The 23,843-nt window shown below is 41.8% G+C and overlaps 1 protein-coding gene across 4 annotated transcripts in view; it reads left to right on the top strand.

The window, feature by feature from the left end:
- Nucleotides 1–23,843, top strand: part of RhoGAP54D (Rho GTPase activating protein at 54D) — a 96,004-nt gene that overhangs the window by 44,892 nt on the left and 27,269 nt on the right. For all 4 annotated transcript variants that reach the window (XM_071667179.1, XM_071667180.1, XM_071667181.1 and 1 more), the window contains 2 exons: nucleotides 2,593–2,679; nucleotides 8,986–9,060. In XM_071667179.1, coding sequence (XP_071523280.1) covers nucleotides 2,593–2,679; nucleotides 8,986–9,060 — 162 coding nt within the window. The remainder of the gene's footprint in view (nucleotides 1–2,592; nucleotides 2,680–8,985; nucleotides 9,061–23,843) is intronic.

The raw sequence follows: 23,843 nt of genomic DNA, 5'->3' as shown, positions 1-23,843 counted from the left end.
CGTCGTCCTGATTCACTCTATTCCTTGCACGTCTTTCACCCTCCTGTATGTTCAGGCCCCAATCGCTCAAAATTTTTTTCACTCCATCCTTCTATCTTCAGTTTGGTCTTATGCTTCTCCTTGATCCCTCCACTTCTGACACATGTATCCTCTTTGTCAATCTTTCCTTACTCATTCTCTCTATGTGTCCAGACCATTTCAACACACCCTCTTCTGCTCTCTCAATCACATTCTTTTTATTACCACACATCCCTCTTACCTTTTCATTACTTACTCGATCAAACCACCTCACACTACATATTGTCCTCAAACATTTTATTTCTAACACATTCACCCTCTTCTGCACAACCTTATCTATATCCCATGCCTTGCAACCATACATATTTGTTGGAACCATTATTTCTTTAAACATTCCCATTTTTGCTCTCCGAGATTACGTTCTTGCCTTCAACATATTCTTCAACGCTTCAACACATTTTTCAATGCTCCCCGAATCTTTGCCCTCTCCCTCACTCTGTGACTCTCTTCCACTTCCATGGTTCCATTTGCTGCTAAATCCACCCCTAGCTATCTAAAACACTTCATTTCCTCCAGTTTTTCTCCATTTAAACTTACCTCCCAATAAACTTGTCCCTCAACCCAACTGAACCTGATAACCTTGCTCTTATTCACATTTAGTCTCAACTTTCTTCTTTCACACACTTTACCAAACTCAGTCACTAACCTCTGCTGTTTCTGACCTGAATCAGCCACCAGTGCTGTATCATCAGCGAACAACTGACTCACTTCCCAAGCCCTCTCATCCACAACAGACTGCATACTTGCCCCTCTTTCCATAATTCCAGCATTCACCTCCCTAACCACCCCTTCCATAAACAAATTAAACAACCATGGAGACATCACGCACCCCTGCTGCAAACTGACATTCACTGAGAACCAATCACTTTCCTCTCTTCCTACTCATATACATGCCTTACATCCTCAATAAAAACTATTCACTGCTTCTGGCAACTTACTTCTCACACTATATACTCTTAAAACCCTCCACAAAGCATCTCTATCAACCCTGTCATATGCCTTCTCCAAATCCATAAATGCTACATACAAATCCAACTGTTTTTGTAAGTATTTCTCACATTCTTCGAAGGAAACACCTGATCCAAACATCCTCTACCACTTCTGAAACCACACTGCTCTTCCCCAATCTGATGCTCTGTACATGCTCTCACCCTCTCAATCAATACCCTCCCACATAATTTCCCAGGAATACTCAACAAACTTATGCCTCTCTACTTTGAACACTTACCTTTATCCCCCTTGCCTTCGTACAATGGCGCTATGCATGCATTCCGCTAATCCTCAGGCACTTCACCATGATCCATACATACATTGAATATCCTTACTGCCCAATCAACAACACAGTCACCCCCTTTATTGATAAATTCCACTGCAATACCATGCCATCTTGCCCATAAACAGCTGGGTTGGTCATGAAATACTCACATACTTCTTTGTAGTTGAATCATGTTTGAGTGTTACAGTTGTAGATACGCAAGTAATGATTTAATGAAAATATCACTAGACTGTTGGTCCTTTGAGAGAAATTCATTTGAAAAAAGGTAACTAGAAAGATTGCCTTCATCAATGAAATGAATGGAAAAAGAGGTCATGCCTATTACTGCTTGAGAGCCTCCCTCTAAGCAATGGAGACATGTAGAACTATCAAGATTCCTTGCATTCTATGATGCTGGAACTAGAGGCAGTAAGCATATTGGACAATTCCATGTTTGAATATAGTGAACTATATTGAGAAATGGGAAAGGAGGAGAAAGAATATGAAGATAGGAAATATGAAAGACCTGGAGAGATATATTGTACATATAGAGGCATGTTAAGACTGGCCTGTTTCCTTCTAAAGAGACAGAATGGAAGATGAGCAATTATGAGAAAGACTTTAAGAAAGTTTCAAGTTGGGACATCACTACCTTGGGTGGATACTTTACACTGTCTAATACCTACGGAAATAATGGGCTAAAGATGTGACTAGACTTCCATGAAATGAAAAATGGAAGAAATCCCTTAATCATTCTTATAATTGGTATGGGTGGATTGAACAGTGAATGTTGGAATATTTGAGAATACCAACACATGCTTTAGTTTGTAGGCACAACTTGTTAAGTTAGAGAATGTAATGCAACATTTCTGGATATTTACTTATGACACCAGTGTTATGGCATTTGAACTATTGTAAGGCAACTATTGTTTTTGAGCTGATTTATGCATTATGAGAATGGGTTAACAAAGTAATATGATTTTAGTTCAGTAGAACACAGTAAAATGAAGTTGTTAAATGAAAGCAATGAATTGAAATAGGTATAGGATGAAACTATTTTTGAGGATTTTTATAACTAAAATGAGTTGTTGTAGGATGTTGCAGAAAAGTAGGGTAAACTGGGTGTGAAGATATGAAAATGATAGAGAACAAGCTTATCTAAATTTTTAGGACTTGTTGTTATGATGGCTGAACAACATTGAAGTCTGAATTAGCATCTTTAGTGATACTAAATATCTTTATTGCCTGTTGCTTTTCAGATGACACCTAATGATCTGCAGTACCAGTCAGGAACATTAAGCATTGCTGTTGCCTTCATGATTGAGCATGCCTTACAGCTATTCAAGGTAAGCTTTAGAGCATATTCAGATAACACATTTTTGTGAGTTGATTAACAAATATATTGAGTACCTCAAGGGTAAAGGGGAAGAGTGGTTTGGGAATGTCTTGGGAGTAAAGTCAGGGGTTAGTGAGAGGACAAGAGCAAGGGAAGGAGTAGCACCACTCCTGAAACAGGAGTGGTGGGAGTATGTGATAGAGTGTAAGAAAGTAAACTCTAGATTGATATGGGTAAAACTGAAGGTGGATGGAGAGAGATGGGTGATTATTGGTGCATATACACCTGGGCATGAGAAGAAAGATCATGAGAGGCAAGTGTTTTGGGAGCAGATAAGTGAGTGTGTTAGTAGTCTTGATGCACGAGACTGGGTTATAGTGATGAGTGATTTGAATGCAAAGGTGAGTAATGTGGCAGTTGAGGGAATAATTGGTGTACATTGGGTGTTCAGTGTTGTAAATGGAAATGGTGAAGAGCTTGTAGATTTATGTGCTGAGAAAGGACTGGTGATTGGGAATACCTGGTTTAAAAAGAGAGATATACATAAGTATGCATATGTAAGTGGGAGAGATGGCCAGAGAGCATTATTGGATTACGTGTTAATTGATAGGCACGCGAAAGAGAGACTTTTGGATGTTAATGCGCTGAGAGGTGCAACTGGAGGGATGTCTGATCATTATCTTGTGGAGGCGAAGGTGAAGATTTGTAGAGGTTTTCAGAAAAGAAGAGAGAATGTTGGGGTGAAAAGAGTGGTGAGAGTAAGTGAGCTTGGGAAGGAGACTTGTGTAAGGAAGTACCAGGAGAGACTGAGTACAGAATGGAAAAAGGTGAGAACAAAGGACATAGGGGAGTGGGGGAGGAATGGGATGTATTTAGGGAAGCAGTGATGGCTTGCGCAAAAGATGCTTGTGGCATGAGAAGCATGGAAGGTGGGCAGATTAGAAAGGGTAGTGAGTGGTGGGATGAAGAAGTAAGATTATTAGTGAAAGAGAAGAGATAGGCATTTGGACGATTTTTGCAGGGAAATAATGCAAATGACTGGGAGATGTATAAAAGAAAGAGGCAAGAGGTCAAGAGAAAGGTGCAAGAGGTGAAAAAGAGGGCAAATGAGAGTTGGAGTGAGAGAGTATCATTAAATTTTAGGGAGAATAAAAAGATGTTTTGGAAGGAGGTAAATAAAGTGCGTAAGACAAGGGAACAAATGGGAACATCAGTGAAGGGGGCTAATGGGGAGGTGATAAGTAGTGGTGATGTGAGAAGGAGATGGAGTGAGTATTTTGAAGGTTTGTTGAATGTGTTTGATGATGGAGTGGCAGATATAGGGTGTTTTGGTCGAGGTGATGTGCAAAGTGAGAGGGTTAGGGAGAATGATTTGGTAAACAGAGAAGAGGTAGTAAAAGCTCTGCAAAAGATGAAAGCCGGCAAGGCGGCGGGTTTGGATGGTATTGCAGTGGAATTTATTAAAAAATGGGATGACTGTATTGTTGACTGGTTAGTAAGGTTATTCAATGTATGTATGACTCATGGTAAGGTGCCTGAGGATTGGCGAAATGTGTGCATAGTGCTATTGTACAAAGGCAAAGGGGATAAAAGTGAGTGCTCAAATTACAGAGGTATAAGTTTGTTGAGTATTCCTGGGAAATTATATGGGAGGGTATTGATTGAGGGTGAAGGCATGCACAGAGCATCAGATTGGGGAAGAGCAGTGTGGTTTCAGAAGTGGTAGAGGATGTGTGGATCAGGTGTTTGCTCTGAAGAATGTATGTGAGAAATACTTAGAAAAGCAAATGGATTTCTATGTAGCATTTATGGATCTGGAGAAGGCATATGATAGAGTTGATAGAGATGCCCTGTGGAAGGTATTAAGAATATATGGTGTGGGAGGAAAGTTGTTAGAAGCAGTGAAAAGTTTTTATCGAGGATGTAAGGCATGTGTACGTGTAGGAAGAGAGGAAAGTGATTGGTTCTCAGTGAATGTAGGTTTGCGGCAGGGGTGTGTGATGTCTCCATGGTTGATTAATTTGTTTATGGATGGGGTTGTTAGGGAGGTAAATGCAAGAGTTTTGGAAAGAGGGGCAAGTATGAAGTCTGTTGGGGATGAGAGAGCTTGGGAAAAGAGTCAGTTGTTGTTCGCTGATGATACAGCGCTGGTGGCTGATTCATGTGAGAAACTGCAGAAGCTGGTGACTGAGTTTGGTAAAGTGTGTGGAAGAAGAAAGTTAAGAGTAAATGTGAATAAGAGCAAGGTTATTAGGTACAGTAGGGTTGAGGGTCAAGTCAATTGGGAGGTGAGTTTGAATGGAGAAAAACTGGAGGAAGTGAAGTGTTTTAGATATCTGGGAGTGGATCTGGCAGTGGATGGAACCATGGAAGCGGAAGTGGATCATAGGGTGGGGGAGGGGGCGAAAATTCTGGGGGCCTTGAAGAATGTGTGGAAATCGAGAACATTATCTTGGAAAGCAAAAATGGGTATGTTTGAAGGAATAGTGGTTCCAACAATGTTGTATGGTTGCGAGGCGTGGGCTATGGATAGAGTTGTGTGCAGGAGGATGGATGTGCTGGAAATGAGATGTTTGAGGACAATGTGTGGTGTGAGGTGGTTTGATCGAGTGAGTAACGTAAGGGTAAGAGAGATGTGTGGAAATAAAAAGAGCGTGGTTGAGAGAGCAGAAGAGGGTGTTTTGAAGTGGTTTGGGCACATGGAGAGAATGAGTGAGGAAAGATTGACCAAGAGGATATATGTGTCGGAGGTGGAGGGAACGAGGAGAAGAGGGAGACCAAATTGGAGGTGGAAAGATGGAGTGAAAAAGATTTTGTGTGATTGGGGCCTGAACATGCAGGAGGGTGAAAGGAGGGCAAGGAATAGAGTGAATTGGAGCGATGTGGTATACCGGGGTTGACGTGCTGTCAGTGGATTGAATCAAGGCATGTGAAGCGTCTGGGGTAAACCATGGAAAGCTGTGTAGGTATGTATATTTGCATGTGTGGACGTATGTATATACATGTGTATGGGGGGGGTTTGGGCCATTTCTTTCGTCTGTTTCCTTGCGCTACCTCGCAAACGCGGGAGACAGCGACAAAGTATAATAAAATAAATAAAATAATATGAAAATAAAAGTTTCAGTATAAGTTCCTGAAATCCCCAACATCAGCTGTAAGTGGAAAGAGCCTTATTTTCTTTTGTGGGAATAAGATGAACAGGAAGAGCATTAGCTTGGAGGTAATGTTAGACATTTTGAAGGATTTTGACATCAGTCAGTGTTGTATTGATATTGGGCTGCCTACTACTTCAGTGAGAACAATTCTTGAAACTACAGATAAAATAGGGCAGTGTTCCTCCAGCTTGACACATTTTGGTGTAATGGAGATCACTGATATCCAGGAGGCTGAAGGCCTTTCTCAACAAGGAATATCTCTTCCTGGCATTAGAGACTTGTTTTGTTCACCCAATTTGGCCTGTAAGTCAGAGCCCATGATTTTGGGAAGATAGCCTCCACATTTACCCTCCTGAGGATCCTTTCCTTGAAAGAGATAAACAGTAGAGGTCTTTGGCATTCCTTTAATGGTGTATGATGAGAATTGATCTGATGTGTCCCTGGGGTTGCTGTATTTTAGGCACACATATCCTAGTGTGCCAAAAGATGACTGTTTTTTATTTAAAGAAATAAGAAATCTTAATGAAGAAACTGATCATGAAGCAAAATGTAAGTTTTGATGTCTAAAAGTGTTCCTCAACTTGGTGGTTTCCTGTGAACATATTTTTTTGGTAATTTATCCTGACCTTTCTTTTCCTTTTTTCTAAAAAGCTTAACCAGTTTTGACCACCATCAAGTTGATGTCTGTGTTCTGAGAATTATGATGCAGGTTGATAGCAAGAGGAGGTTGCTGATAGGTTGGTGGGTGGACCCAGTCCAAATTGTAAGCCACCTTTACTGAATAGGTAGTTAGCAATGGGTGAGAAATATTTGCCCCACCAGAAGGCAAGGGGTTAAGAGGTTTGTTTCTAACCCCTGAATTTTTTTCTTATCTAATTTTTTTCATAAGGCTCCAGACACATACAAAAGTCCAGATCAAGGCCAGAACTTTATTGAAATATAGAGAGAATAACAAAAGAGTGAAAGAAGAGACAAAGGAAAGTATTTAAGAATTTTGGAGGTAAAAAAACCCGTCTATTAAATTGTGCAAGGTCATAGTTATTGGGAAAGACATGAGAAGGTAGAATGTTCCATAGCTTCGACGTGTAGGGAAAGAAGCAGTTGTCAAAACAGCCCACCCTTGAGTTGCTGATGGCCACATGGTAATCATGTGATGCAGCAGCTTGGCGAGTATTGCACGGCCTACCAAATGGTGAGGGCACACAAGCAGCAAGCTCTCAGGATCAAAAACCAGAGTAATATCTATAGAAGAGTGAAAGTGAAACAACATTGTGGCATAGGGAAGAGCATCAAGGTTGGAAGCTAGCCTGGGAGAGTTTATAAGTTGGACCGCTTTCGGCTCTTTGTTGAGTAAGGATGCAGAGGCAGAACTGCTCCGAATGTGAGAGCAGTGCTCCATACAAAGACAAATCAATCCATTGAATAAATGGAGTAACTGTTGAGAAGAAAAGAAGTTTCGACATCTAAACAGGACACAGTTTTTTAGAGGTAGACTTAGCTTTTCCCATAATATGGAGTCTCCAAGAAAGAGTGGATGTTACAGTAATACCAAGTATATTCATTGAGTCAAGATGTAGATTTACAGAGAGACAAGCATTGTGAGGCGTTTTCGATAGAGATTGGTAGAAATGGGTCTTAGTGGCATTAAACCTAAAGAAAATTATATAGATCAGCCAGAGAGGAAGCTAGATATGAAGAAGCAAAGTGAGGGATGAAACCCCAATGCCACACCCTGTCAAAAGCTTTGAATATGTCAAGGGCAATTACACGTGACTCCTCAAAATTTTTCAGGGATGATGACCAGACCATAGTAAGATAGGAAAGAATATCACCAGTGAATCTTGCTTTATGGAAGCCATACTGGTGATCAGAGGGAAGACTGTGATTTTTGAAGTGTCTAATTATATCAGAGTTGAGGAGGGATTCAGAGACTTTGGATATGCTTGATGTTAAAGCAGTAGGATGATAGTTAGAGGGGTCAGAACGGTCACCCTTCTTAGGGATGGGATGCATCAATGCATGCTTCCAAGGAGAAGGTAAAGTTTTGGTTTCTAAACACAAATAGAACAGACAAGAAAGTTCAGGTGCAAGTTTAGAGGTACACTCCTTCAGTACATAGGGATGGATGCCATCATTACTATAACCCTTGCTTGTGCCCAGAGAAAGAAGCCCTTTTCAGACAGTCCGAAAAGAGATTATTTGGAGGGGCATGGGATTAGCAAGAGGAGCATCAGGGGGTGAAGGAATTATAGAGTCATCCAAGGTGGAGTTAGAGTAGAAACGAACCAAAGAGAGTTGCTTTGTCTATGGCAGAGACAGTTATAGTACCATCAAAACAGAAAAGTAAAGGAAAGGTAGAGCGTCAGAAATTGTTAGAGATGCCCTTAGCTAAAGACCATGTAGACCTATCAGTGGATGGCAAAGAGAGGTTATTGCATTTCCTTTGAATAAAGGAATGCTTTGCCTCGTGGATAATGTTTTTACAGTGATTATGGGTAGTGATAAAAACTGAATTGGAACCGGAGGAGAGCGAGCTTTTCCAAGCTTGGTATGCCTGATCCCATACCTTAACAGGAACAGGAATGGTTGAAACATGGAGTAGATGGAATGCTCGTCTAGGAGGGAGGGGGAATAAATGCTTCTACATCCGCAAGAATAACTTCTGCTATGCATTTGGTGGAGATGGAAGCATCACCATACAAGAGACAGTAATTTTTTTTTTTTTTTTTTTATACTTTGTCGCTGTCTCCCGCGTTTGTGAGGTAGCGCAAGGAAACAGACGAAAGAAATGGCCCAACCCCCCCCCCCCCCCCCCCCCATACACATGTACATACACACGTCCACACACGCAAATATACATACCTGCACAGCTTTCCATGGTTTACCCCAGACGCTAATAGACAGTAATATACCCAAGAAAAATTATGTAAGTTCTTCCAGTCACCTTTGTTGAGGTGCCAATATTTACGCTTAGAAAGGGCTGCTGGAGGGGAAGGTGCTGTTAGAATAGATACATTTATGAGAGTGTGATCAGATGAACCAATTTGGGGTGAGATTGTGTCTTACAGTGGGATGGACTAGAGTGTGTAAATAGATTAAGAGTTACCCCAGCGAGTGTGTGCTTGGTGGCAAAGACTAATTGGTGCTAAATAAATTTTCAGGTTCCTCTTGAATTAGAATATGATGTACGACAGTACTGGAGCAATAAGAAGAAGATGAGACATCAGCTATCAAAAGTAAGTACTGGTTTCTTGAAGCTGGTAAATCATTGTCCCCCACATCAGAGCGCTGTAATTGATTTGCAGAATTCCTTTAGTTTGCCATGTCTTTGTTTCATGCCTGTTGATTTCAGTAATAGTACAAGATGATTTAAATATGTTAAGACATACATTAGCTTTTCTTTAGCTGTCTTATCAAGAGTTGTTCCTAGACTCTGCCCTCAGTTGGCAACACTGCCAGTGAGAAGTCACCTTTGATGAGGCTGATCATCACCAACTTATGGAAAGGAGAACAGCATTATTAAGGACCTTCCCACTTCAAGAGATTTCATCTTTCTTTATTGCTTCATGAGATTGCAAAAGCCTCTTAAAACTATCGAATAGTGAAGTTTATTTGAATAAAGTGATAACAGGTAGTGATGAAATGAGATGGAGTGAGTATTTTGAAGGTTTCTTGAATGTGTTTGATGACAGAGTGGCAGATGTAGTGTTTTGGTTTGGGTGGTATGTGAAGTGAGAGGGTTAGGGAGAATGGTTTGGTTAAGAGAGAAGAGATGGTGAAATCCTTGCAGAAGATAAAATCCAGCAAGGTTGTGGGTTTGGATGGCATTGTAGTTGAATTTATTAAGAAAGGAGGTGATTGTATTGTTGATTGGTTGGTAAGGATATTTAGTGTATGTATGGATCGTGATGAAGTGCCTGAGGATTGGTGGAATGTGTGTATAGTGCCATTGTATGAAGGCAAAGGGAATAAAGGTGAGTGTTCAAACTACAGAGGCATAAGTTTGTTAAGCATTCCTGGAAAAATGCGTGGGAGGGTATTGATTGGGGAAGAGCAGTGTGGTTTCAGAAGTGGTGGAGGATGTGTGGGTCTGGCGTTTACTTTGAAAAATGTGTGAGAAATATTTAGAAAAACAGATGGATTTGTATGTAGCATTTATGGATCTGACAAAGGCATATGATAGGGTTGGTAGAGATGCTTTGTGGAAGGTCTTAAGAGTGTATGGTGTGGGAGGTATGCTGCTGAAAGTAGTGTAAAGTTTTTACCAAGGATGTAAGGCATGTGTACGAGTAGGAAGAGAGGAGAGTGACTGGTTCCCAGTGAAGGTCGGTCTGTGGCAGGGGTGTGTGATGTCTCCATAGTTGTTTAACTTGTTTATGGATGTGGTGGTTAGGGAGGTAAATGCAAGAGTTTTGGAGAGAGGGTGAGTATTCAGTCTGTTGGGGATGAGAGGGCCTGGGAAGTGAGTCAGCTGTTGTTTGCCAATGATACAGCACTGGTGGCTGATTCAAGTGAGAAACTGCAGAAGTTGGTGACTGAATTTGGAAAAGTGTGCAAAAGGAGAGTGAATGTGAATAAGAGCAAGGTTATTAGGTATAGCAGGGTTGAGTGACAAGTACATGTACATATACATATATACACATGTACAGTACATATTCATGCTTGCCTTCATCCATCCCTGGTGTCATCCTGCCCCACAGGAAACAGCATTGCCACCCCATGCATCAGCAAGGTAGCCCCAGAAAAACAGACAAAGATGGCTACATATGTTCTTACTCCGTCTCTAGCTGTTATGTGTAATGCACTCAAATCACAACTTCCCATCCAGATCCAGGTCCCACAGCCTTTCCATGTTTACCCCAGACATTTCACTTGCCTTGGTTCAGTCCACTGACAGCACGTCGATCTTTGTATACGATATCGTTCCAATTCACTCTTCCTGCACGCCTCTCGCACTCCTGCATGTTCAGGCCCCAATCGCTCAAAATCTTTTTCACTCCATCCTTCCACTTCCAATTTGGTCTCCTGCTTCTCCTTGTTCCCTCCACCTCTGACATATATATCCTCTTTGTCAACCTTTCCTTACTCATTCTCTCCATATGTCCAAACCATTTCAACATGCTTCTGCTCTCTCAATCATACTATTTTTTATTACCACACATCTCTCTTACTCTTTCATTACTTACTCAGTGAAACCACCTCACACCACATATTGTCCTTAAATATTTCGTATCCAACACATATATTTATGGATGGGGTGATGAGGGAGGTAAATGCAAGAGTCTTAGAGAGAGAGAGAGAGAGAGAGAGAGAGAGAGAGAGGCGGGAGTGCAGTCTGTGGGGATGAGATAGCATAGGAAGTCAGTTATTGTTTGCTGATGAGACAGCTATGGTAGCAGAATTGTGAGAGAAACTGCAGAAGTTTGGAAGTGTGTGAAAGGAAAAAGTTGAGAGTGATTGCGAATAGAAGCAAGGTCATTCGGTTCAGCAGGGTTGAACAGGATAGTTGGGGTGTGAGTTTGAATGGAGAAATAATGGAGGAAGTTATGTATTTTAGATGTCTGGGAGTGAACATGACAATGAATGGAACCATGGAAGTGGAAGTGAGTCATAGGGTTGGGGAGGTGGCAAAAATTCTGGGGGTGCTGAGGAATGTGAGAAGGGAGAGAACGTTATGTGGGAGAGCAAAAATGGGTATGTTTGAATGAATAGTATTCCCAACAATATCATATGGATGCAAGGCATTGGGTATAGATAAGGCTGTGTGGAAAAAATGGATGTGTTGGAATATGTGAGGAGAATATGTGGTGTTAGGTGGTTTGATTTAGCTAAGTAATGAAAGGGTAAGAGAGATGTGTGGTAATAAAAAGAGTGTGGTTGGGAGAGCAGAAGAGTGTTGAAATGGTTTGGACATATAGAGAGAATGAGTGAGGACAGGTTGACAAAGAGGATATATGTGTCAGAAATGGGAGAAATATAGAGAATGGGGAGACCTAACCAAAGATGGAAGGACGGAGTGAAAAAGATTTTAAGTGAATGGAGCCTGAATACATGTAGGAGATTGAAATGCATGCATTGGTATAGAGTGAATTGGAATGATGTGGTATACTAGGGTCGATGTGCTGTCCATGGACTTAACCAGGGCATGTGAAGCATGAATGGATGTGTGGGGCCTGGTTGTGGATAGGGAGCTGTGGTTTTAGTGCATTACACATGACAGCTAGAGAATGGATGTGAGTGGATGTGGCCTTTCATCTTTTCCTGGTGCTACCTCACCAATGCAGGAAATGGCAATTAGGTGTGAGAAAAAAAAATAGCAACCAATTCATTTTTCATCTGAAACCAAATACATTGTACTTAGAATTGGTTGCATTTTACATTAAAAAGAATGCAAATAGAATGAATAAGAAATAGTTTTTATGATGTGAAGTGGTGTGCCGTAGTTTTCAGTACAATCAAATTGTGTTTTCATGAACAAAAAGCTGAGTAAGCACAATATATGTAGTATAAAGGGGAGAACTTTTAAGCTTTACAAGAATACTTCACGTGTATTCCATGTATGTCATAAAAGGTGACTAAAAGCGGAGGGAGTGGGAGGCTGGAAATCCTCCCCTCCATTTTTACTTTTCCAAAAGAAGGAACAGAGAAGGGGGCCAATTGAGGATTTTCCCTCTTAGACTCATTCCTCTGTTCTTAAGGCTACCTCGCTAATGCGGGAAATGGCAAATGTGTATAAAAAAATTATGAAATTGATGAAATCAGAATTTGTATTTGAACAGAACTAAGGCAGATACTCTGAAGATGTAATAGCAAGAATTTTTTGCAGAATTTTTCTCTTATGTTTTAGCCATTAATTTCAATTTTTTTCATCTTTATTATTCTGCTGGTTAATATAAATACCTAGGTATGTTATAGTGGTTTTAGAATGTTGCTAGCAAATACTGTTTGGTTATAGGTGATGTTTTGGAAAAAAGAATCCATCCTCACGTGGTGATGTTATACAACTTAGTATACATTATAATCATTGTAGTGTTATACTAATATAATATAACTAAATTCTGTAAGAACTTTCCCTTTCGGTTTGATCTTAGATGTGTGAAGGAGTAGGAGTGGGGTGGGTCAGGGGGAGTGTTGGTCATTCCTTGAAGTCCTTCACTGTATGATATCATATGGCAAAGTAGTCTCCAAGGCACAGTGGAATGTCAATGTCATACTCAGAGTATGAATCAAACTTTGCGGAAACCTTGTCTAGTTCGTCATCAAAATGAGCAATCTAACATTGGCCATATGTACTCACATTGTAGGGCATTGTAATGGGGTTGAACATGTAGTGTTTGATGTTATATCTATCTATCTATCTATCTATATCTCTGACATCTGCGAGGTAGTGCAAGGAAACAGACGAAAGAATGGCCATAGCAGTAGTTTCCATAACTAGAGATCTCCAATGCAGCTCCTTAGCCTTTAGTGCCTCACCCTTAACCCTTATTATAAGAACCTAATTATCCTGAAAGGCAATAACACCACACATTTATAAGTTGTCATGTTGCACTCCTTTGACCCAGGTAGCTGTATTTTATTTCTGCTTCACCCACACATGGACTGCTGGTATTTTGACTGTAACATGCCATCTCTTCTTGTCTTTTATAACATTTGACAACACAAAATTCACACAGCTCAATCCTTGCAACTCTAGATTTTCCTGCGGTGAATGCTTTGTGCCGGCATTTCCTTTTGGCAAAATAGTAGGAGCAGTAGATAAAAGTAATAGGTAGGAACGTTCGACAGGAACTTTAGGTAGAAGTAGTAGGTCGGAGCATTAGCCAAGAACATTAGGCTGTAACTTTAGGCAAGAACATTAAGTAGACATCTTAGGTTGAAGTAGTTGGTAGGAACTTTTTAGGTTGGAGCCTCTGAAAACACTGTGCTAGAGTTGCCCTCTGCCAGTGGCCTGTTAAGGATAAGGCACTAAAGGCTAAGAACCATTGGAGTTGAACAGCTATAGAGACTTTTGCCTATGCCACCTCCTTAAGGGAGTCCCCAAACTGAATGGGCATCAGAGTTATAGATAGATAGATTATAACATTTTACAACACTTCATATCACTTTACAGAGGGATGAAATGTTTATCAAAATGCACAGAGGTATTTATTAAGATGAGTGATTCACACACAGATGATGGTCACAAGTGTCAGCTAGGAAATGTTGTAAAATACACCAAGACACTTTATAACCATGTTACAAACACCTTACAAACAGTTTTACAAGTGAATATTATTGCATAATAGAGTATGGGAGTGGGTGCAATGGATTAGAGAAAATTTTTAAAGAACTAGCACACAGTGCCTTCCAGCATGGCTGCTGGGAGGTAACTGACGGTGCATGCTGTTAAGAGTTACCATGTATCGCAGTGAATTTGCAGAACCATGAGAGAACAGGCTTTAAAGAGTGACATCAAAATTAATCACAATTATTAAATTTTGGTGGATTTTTTTATTTGAGTGAGTGTTGCATCAGTTACCATTTGGACAAGACTAGCTATTGACTTGACGTGCATGTCATGGTGCACGAGTGTTAATCACTAGAACTTCCTTATCCTCTGACCTAGTTTCAGTTTACTATCACTTTCAAATACCTCTTTGTTAAAACTTTGATTTACCTATCTAGCCTGTCTTTTGTGTTCTATATATCTGTCCATATTTCTGACTCCTGTTCCCTTCTGGAACTCCCTTGAGGGGATGGCCATGGCAATAGTCTCCATAACTAGTGAACTCCGGTGCCGCTTCTTAGTACCTCACTCTTAATGAGCCACTGGCAGAGGACAAATCTAGCACATTGTTTGCTGAGGCTCTTAGATAATGTTCCCACTGACTAATTCTACCCAATATTCCTGCCTACTACTTCTGCCTAATATATTTATATTTATCTATTTTATTTATTTTGCTTTGTCGCTGTCTCCCGTTTTAGCGAGGTAGCGCAAGGAAACAGACGAAAGAATGGCCCAACCCACCCCCATACACATGTATATACATACACGTCCATACACGCAAATATACATACCTATACAACTCAGTGTATACATATATATACACACACAGACATACATATATACACATGTGCATAATTCATACTGTCTGCCTTTATTTATTCCCTTTGCCACCTCGCCACACATGGAATAACACACCCTCCCTCCTCGTGTGTGGGAGGTAGCGCTAGGAAAAGACAACAAAGGCCCCATTCGTTCACACTCAGTCTCCAGCTGTCATGTAATAAGGCACCAAAACCACAGCTCCCTTTCCACATCCAGGCCCCACAGAACTTTCCATGGTTTACCCCAGACGCTTCACATGCCCTGGTTCAATCCATTGACAGCACGTTGACCCCGGTATACCACATTGATCCAATTCACTCTATTCCTTGCACGCCTTTCACCCTCCTGCATGTTCAGGCCCCGATCACTCAAAATCTTTTTCACTCCATCTTTCCACCTACAAGTTGGTCTCCCACTTCTCCTCGTTCCCTCCACCTCTGACACATATATCCTCTTGGTCAATCTTTCCTCACTCATTCTCTCCATGTGACCAAACCATTTCAAAACACCCTCTTCTGCTCTCTCTACCACACTCTTTTCATTTCCACACATCTCTCTTACCTTTACATTAGTTACTCGATCAAACCACCTCACACCACATATTGTCCTCAAACATCTCATTTCCAGCACATCCACTCTCCTGCGCACAACTCTATCCATAGCCCACGCCTCACAGCCATACAACATTGTTGGAACCACTATTCCTTCAAACATACCCATTTTTGCTTTCCGAGACAATGTTCTCGACTTCCAAACATTCTTCAAGGCTCCCAGAATTTTCGCCCCCTCCCCCACTCTATGATTCACTTCCGCTTCCATGGTTCCATCCACTGCCAGATCCACTCCCAGATTTCTAAAACACCTTACTTCCTCCAGTTTTTCTCCATTCAAACTTAACTCCCAGTTGTCTTGACCCTCAACCCTACTGTACTTAATAACCTTGCTCTTATTCACATTTACTCTTAACTTTCTTCTTTCACACACTTTACCAAACTCAGTCACCAGCTTCTGCAGTTTCTCACATGAATCAGCCACCAGCGCTGTATCATCAGCGAACAACATCTGACTCACTTCCCAAGCTCTCTCATCCACAACAGACTTCATACTTGCCCCTCTTTCCAAAACTCTTGCATTCACCTCCCTAACAACCCCATCCATAAACAAATTAAACAACCATGGAGACATCACACACCCCTGCCGCAAACCTACATTCACTGAGAACCAATCACTTTCCTCTCTTCCTACACGTACACATGCCTTACATCCTCGATAAAAACTTTTCACTGCTTCTAACAACTTGCCTCCCACACCATATATTCTTCATACCTTCCACAGAGCATCTCTAGCAACTCTATCATATGCCTTCTCCAGCTCCATAAATGCTACATAGAAATCCATTTGCTTTTCTAAGTATTTCTCACATACATTCTTCAAAGCAAACACCTGATCCACACATCCTCTACCACTTCTGAAACCACACTGCTCTTCCCCAGTCTGATGCTCTGTACATGCCTTCACCCTCTCAATCAATACCCTCCCATATAATTTACCAGGAATACTCAACAAACTTATACCTCTGTAATTTGAGCACTCTTATCCCCTTTGCCTTTGTACAATGGCACTATGCTAGCATTCCACCAATCCTCAGGCACCTCACCATGAATCATACATACTTTAAATAACCTTACCAACCAGTCAACAATACAGTCACCCCCTTTTTTAATAAATTCCACTGCAATACCATCCAAACCTGCTGTGACAAGGAAACATACAAAAGAATGGCCCAACCCACCCACATACACATGTATATTCATACACGTCCACACACAGCATGTATTCATGCCTATACATCTCAATGTATACATATATATACACACAGAGACATATACATATATACACATGTACATAATTCATACCGTCTGTCCTTGTTCATTCCCGTTGCCACCCCGCCACACATGAAATGACAACCCTCTTCCCCCACATGTGCGCGAGGTAGCACTAGGAAAAGACAACAAAGGCCACATTTGTTCACACTCAGTCTCCAGCTGTCATGTACAATGCACCAAAACCACAGCTCCCCCTCCACATCTAGGTCCCACAAAACCATCCATGGCCCATCCCAGACGCTTCACATGCCCTGGCTCAATCCACTGACAGCACGTTGACCCCAGTATACCACATCGTTCTAATTCATTCCTTTCCCTGCACACCTTTCACCCTCCTGCATGTTCAGGCCCCGATCACTCAAAATCCTCCTCACTCCACCCCTCCACCCCCAATCCAGTCTCCCACTTCTCCTCATTCCCTCCACCTCTGACACATACATCCTCTCTGTCAACCTTTCCCCACTCACTCTTTCCACATAACCAAACCACTCCAAAACACCCTCCTTTGCTCTCTCAACCACACTCCCTTTATCACCACACATCTCCCCCACCCCCTCACTACTTACTCGATCAAACCACCTCACAACACATATTGTCCTCAAACATCTCACCTCCAGCACATCCACCCTCCTCCGCACAGCTCTATCCACAGCCCACGTCTCACAACCATATAACATTGTTGGAACCACTATTCCCCCAAACATACCCACCCTTGCTCTCCAAGACAACACTCTCAAGTTCCACACATTTTCTCCCCCACCCTATGATTCACTTCCGCTTCTATGGTTCCATCCGCTGCCAAATCCACTCCCAGACATCCAAAACACTTCACCTCCTCCAGCCTCTCTCCATTCAAACCCACCCCCCAATTGACCTGTCCCTCAACCCCACTGCACCCAACAACCCTGCCCCCATCCACACCCACTCCCAGCTCTCCCCCGTCACACACCCCACCAAACCCAGTCACCAGCCTTTGCAGTTTCTCACCTGAATCAGCCACCAGCACTGTATCATCAGCAAACAACAACTGACACTTCCCAAGCTCTCTCATCCACAACAGACTGCATACTTGCCTAATACTTCTGCCTAATATTTCTACTTAATGCTCCTACCAAAATGTTCCTACCTACTTTTTTTTATACTTGATTGCCATTTCCTGAGCTAGCAAGGTAGCGCCAAGAAACAGACAAAGAAGGACACAAACATTTATGTATACATGTGCACATACTTTTAGAAATACAAACATATACATACATACATATGTACTTTAGGAAGAAAGGAGAGTGATTGGTTACTAATGTATGTCGGACTGTGACAGGAGTGTGTGATGTCCGCATGGTTGTTTGATTTGTTTATGGATGGGGTGGTTAGGGAGGTAAATGCAAGAGTTTTGGAGAGAGAGGCGAGTATGCAGTCCATTGGGGATGAGAAGTCATAGGAAGGGTGTCAGTTGTTGTTTGCCAGTGATACAGCTCTGGTGGCTGATTCGAGTGAGAAACTGCAGAAGTTGGTGACTGAGTTTGGCAAAGTGTGTGGAAGGAGAAAGTCAATAGTAAATGTGAATAAGAGCAAGGTTATTAGGTTCATTAGGGTTGAGGGACAAGTTATTTGGGATATAAGTTTTTGAATGGAGAAGAATTGGAGGAGGTGAAGTGTTTTAGATATCTGGGAGTGGACTTAGCAGCGAATGGGACCATGGAAGCAGAAGTGAGTCACAGGGTGGAGGAGGAGGTGAAGGTTCAGGGAGCGATGAAGAATGTGTGGAACAAGAGAATGTTATCTCCGAGAGTGAAAATGGGTATGTTTGAAGGAATTGTATTTCCAACAATATTGTACGGTTGCGAGGGATGGGCTATAGATAGGGCTGTACGGAGGACGGTGGTTGCGTTGGAAATGAAATGTTCAAGGACAATATGTGGTGTGAGGTAGTTTGATTGGGTGAGTAATGAAAGGGAAAGATAGATGCATGGAAATAAAAAGAGTGTGGTTGAGAGTGCAGAAGAGGATGTGTTGAAATGGTTTGGTCATATGGAGAGAATGAGTGAGGAAAGATCGACAAAGGATATATGTGTCAGAGGTGGAGGGAACAAGGAGAAGAGGGAGACCAAATTGGAGGTGGAAGGATGGAGTGAAAAAGATTTTGAGCGATCAGGGCCTGAACATATAGGAGGGTGAGAGGCATGCAGGTAATAGAGTGAATTGGAATGATGCAGTATACTGGGTTGACATGCTGTCATTGGACTGGACCAGGTCATGTGAAATGCCTAGGGTAAACCATGGAAAGGTCTGTGGGGCCTGGATGTGGATAGGAAGCTGTGGTTTCGGTGCACACATGACAGCTAGAGTCTGATTGTGAACAAATGTGGCCTTGTTTGTCTGTTTTCCTGGTGCTACCTCACTGAAGCAGGGTGTAACGATGCTGTTTCCTGTGGACAGGGTGGCGCCAGGAACGGATGAAGGCAAGCAAGTATGAATATGTGCATGTGTATATATGTATGTGTATGTATATGTGTATACGTTGATATGTATATGTATGTAAATGTGTATATGTTGATATGTATATGTATGTATATGTGCATGTATGGGCATTTATGTGTATATTGAGTGGATGGGCAATTCTTCGTCTGTTTCCTGGCCTACCTTGCAGATGCAGGAAACAGCGATTAAGTGAGGCATGGGCTGTAGATAGGATTGTGCAGAGGAGGATGGACGTGTTGGAAATGAGATGTTTGAGGACAATATGTGGTGTGAGGTGGTTTGATCGAGTAAGTAATGAAAGGGAGAGAGAGATGTGTGGTAATAAAAAGAGTGTGGTTGAGAGAGCAGAAGAGGGTGTATTGAAATGGTTTGGTCACATGGAGAGAATGAGTGAGGAAAGATTGACGGAGAGGATATATGTGTCAGAGGTGGAGGGAATGAGAAGGGGGAGACCAAATTGGAGGTGGAAGGATGGAGTGAAAAAGATTTTGAGCGACCGGGGCCTGAACATACAGGAGGGTGAAAGGCGTGCAAGGAATAGAGTGAATTGGAACGATGTGGTATACTGGGGTTGACATACTGTCAATGGATTGAACCAGGGGATGTGAAGCCTTTGGGGTAAACCATGGAAAGTTTTGTTGGGCCTGGATGTGGAAAGGGAGCTATGTTTTCGGTGCGTTACACATGACAGCTAGAGACTGAGTGTGAACGAATGTGGCCTTTTTTGTCTTTTCCTAGTGCTACCTTGCATGCATGCGGGGGGGAGGGGGGTACCATTTGATGTGTAGCAATGGGAAAGGATGAAGGCAGCATGTATGAATATGTACATGTGTATAAATGTATATGTCTGTGTTTGTATATGTATGTATACATTGAAATGTATAGGTATGTATATGTGTGTGTGTGGGCGTTTGTGTATGTACTTGTGTATGTGGGTGGGTTGGGCCATTCTTTCGTCTGTTTCCTTGCCCTACCTCGCTAACACGGGAGACTGCGACAAAGTATAGTAATGAAATAAAATATGAAAATAATAACATACATACATATACATATATATACATGTACATGTACTCGCTTGCCTTCATCCTTTCCCAGCACCATCCAGACCCACAGGAACCAGCATTGAAATCCCCTGCGTCCGCGACATAGTGCCAGGAAACAGACAAAAGACCAAATCCGCTCACATACATACGTGAGCTGTCATGTGTAATTCACCAAAACCACAGCTCCCCTACCCACAACTAGGCCCCACAGACCATTCCATGATTTACATCAGATGTTTTACATGCCCTGGCTCAGTCTATTGATGGCACATTGACCCCAGTATACCACATCATTCCAGTTCACTCTATTCTGTGAATGCCTTTCACCCTCCTGCTTGTTGAGGCCCCGATTGCTCGAAAGCTTTTTCACTCCTTCCATCCACCACCAATTGAGTCCCCTGGTTCTCCTTGTTCCCTTCACTTTTAACTCATATATCCTGTTTCTCAACCTCTCCTCACTCATTCTCTCCATATGTCCACACCATTTCAACACACCCTCTTCTGGTCTCTCAACCACACTTTTTTATTTCATCAGACCTCTCGTGCCCTTTCATTACTTACTCGATCAAATCACCTCACACCAGTTATTGTCCTCATATATTTAATTTCCAACGCATCCACCCTCCTCAGCCCATGTCTTCACAATCATATGGTGTTGTTGGAACTATTATTCCTTCAAACATTTTTGTTTTCTGAGATGACATTCTCTCTTTCCCCACATTCTCCATTGCTCCCAGAACCTTCGTTGGGAACCATTCACTTTCCTCTCTCCCTACTTGTATAAATGCCTTACATCCTTGATAAAATCTTCTCACTGGTTCTAGCAGCTTACCTCCCACACCATATATTCTTAAGATCTTCTGCAAGGCATTTTTATTGATCATATCATATGCCTTCTCCAGATCCATAAATACCACATACAAATCCATCTGTTTTTCTAAGTATTTCTCATACATTCTTCAAAGCAAACTCCTGATCCACACATCCTCTACCACTTTCGAAACTGCACTGCTTCTTCCTAGTCTGATGGTCTGTACATGCCTTCACCCTCTCAATCAATAACCTCCCATACAATTAACCATGTATACTCAACAAACTTATGCCTCTGTAGTTTGAACACTCACCTTTATCCCTTTTGCTTTTATACGATTGTGCTACATGTGCATTCCACCAATCCTCAGGTTCTTAACAATTATCCATTATTTATGTTTATTCATTTATTTTATTTTGCTTTGTCGCTGTCTCCCGCATTAGCGAGGTAGCGCAAGGAAACAGACAAAAGAATGGCCCAACCCACCCTCATACACATGTATATACATACACGTCCACACACACAAATATACATACCTATACATCTCAACGTATACATATATATATACACACAGAGACATATACATATATACACATGTACATAATTCATACTGTCTGCCTTTATTAATTCCCATCGCCCCCTCGCCACACATGAAATAACAACCCCCTTCCTCCTCATGTGTGAGAGGTAGTGCTAGGAAAAGACAACAAAGGCCACATTTGTTCACACTCAGTCTCTAGCTGTCATGTAATAATGTACCGAAACCACAGCTCCCTTTCCACAGCCAGGCCCCACAGAACTTTCCATGGTTTACCCCAGACACTTCACATGCCTTGGTCCATATATATATATATTTTATTTTTTTTTATTATACTTTGTCGCTGTCTCCCGCGTTTGCAAGGTAGCGCAAGGAAACAGACGAAAGAAATGGCCCAACCCCCCCCATACACATGTATATACATACGTCCACACACGCAAATATACATACCTACACAGCTTTCCATGGTTTACCCCAGACGCTTCACATGCCTTGATTCAATCCACTGACAGCACATCAACCCCGGTATACCACATCGCTCCAATTCACTCTATTCCTTGCCCTCCTTTCACCCTCCTGCATGTTCAGGCCCCAATCACACAAAATCTTTTTCACTCCATCTTTCCACCTCCAATTTGGTCTCCCTCTTCTCCTCGTTCCCTCCACCTCTGACACATATATCCTCTTGGTCAATCTTTCCTCACTCATTCTCTCCATGTGCCCAAACCACTTCAAAACACCCTCTTCTGCTCTCTCAACCACGCTCTTTTTATTTCCACACATCTCTCTTACCCTTACGTTACTCACTCGATCAAACCACCTCACACCATACATTGTCCTCAAACATCTCATTTCCAGCACATCCATCCTCCTGCGCACAACTCTATCCATAGCCCACGCCTCGCAACCATACAACATTGTTGGAACCACTATTCCTTCAAACATACCCATTTTTGCTTTCCGAGATAATGTTCTCGACTTCCACACATTCTTCAAGGCCCCCAGAATTTTCGCCCCTCCCCCACCCTATGATCCACTTCCGCTTCCATGGTTCCATCCGCTGCCAGATCCACTCCCAGATATCTAAAACACTTCACTTCCTCCAGTTTTTCTCCATTCAAACTCACCTCCCAATTGACTTGACCCTCAACCCTACTGTACCTAATAACCTTGCTCTTATTCACATTTACTCTTAACTTATATATATATATATATATATATATATTTTTTTTTTTTTTTCATACTATTCGCTATTTCCCGCGATAGCGAGGTAGCGTTAAGAACAGAGGACTGGGCCTTTGAGGGAATATCCTCACCTGGACCTCTTCTCTGTTCCTTCTTTTGGAAAATTAAAAAAAAAAAAAAAAAAAAAAAACGAGAGGGGAGGATTTCCAGCCCCCCCGCTCCCTTCCCTTTTAGTCGCCTTCTACGACACGCAGGGAATACGTGGGAAGTATTCTTTCTCCCCTATCCCCAGGGATATATATATATATATATATATATATATATATATATATATATATATATATATATATATATATATATATATAAACATTAAATATCCTTACCAACCAATCAACGACACAGTCAGCCCCTTTCTTGATAAATTCACCTGCAATAACATCCACTCCTGCTGCCTTGCCAGATTTCATTTTCCACGAAGCTTTCACCACTTCCTCTCTTTTCACGAAACCACTCTCCATGACACTCATTTCACACACCACCTGGACCAGAAGAACCTACGTCTGCCACTCTGTCATCAAACTTTTAACAATCCTTCCAAATACTTACTCCATCTTCTCACATCATCAATGCCTGTTATCACTTCCCCTTTTGCTCTTCACTTATGTTCCTATTTGTTTTCTTGTCTTTCACTCATTATCTGCTTCCTTCCAAAACATCTTTTTATTCTCCCTAAAGTTTAATGATACTTTCTCACCCCAACTCTCATTTGCCCTTGTTTTCAACCCCTGCACCTTCCTTTTGACCTTCCCCTGATTTCTCTTATTCATCTCCCAGTCATTTGTACTCCTTCCTTTTAAGTTACACCCAAACACCTCTTTTTTTCTCTTTCACTAGCAACTTTTACATCCACATCCTACCACTCACTACCCTTTCTAATCTGCCCTCCTCCTACCTCTCTTATGCCACAGGCATCTCTTACACGTGCCA

Source organism: Panulirus ornatus, chromosome 11 (assembly GCF_036320965.1).
Source record: "Panulirus ornatus isolate Po-2019 chromosome 11, ASM3632096v1, whole genome shotgun sequence".
NCBI lineage: Eukaryota > Metazoa > Arthropoda > Malacostraca > Decapoda > Palinuridae > Panulirus > Panulirus ornatus.
This window is presented reverse-complemented; position numbering and strand designations above follow the sequence as displayed.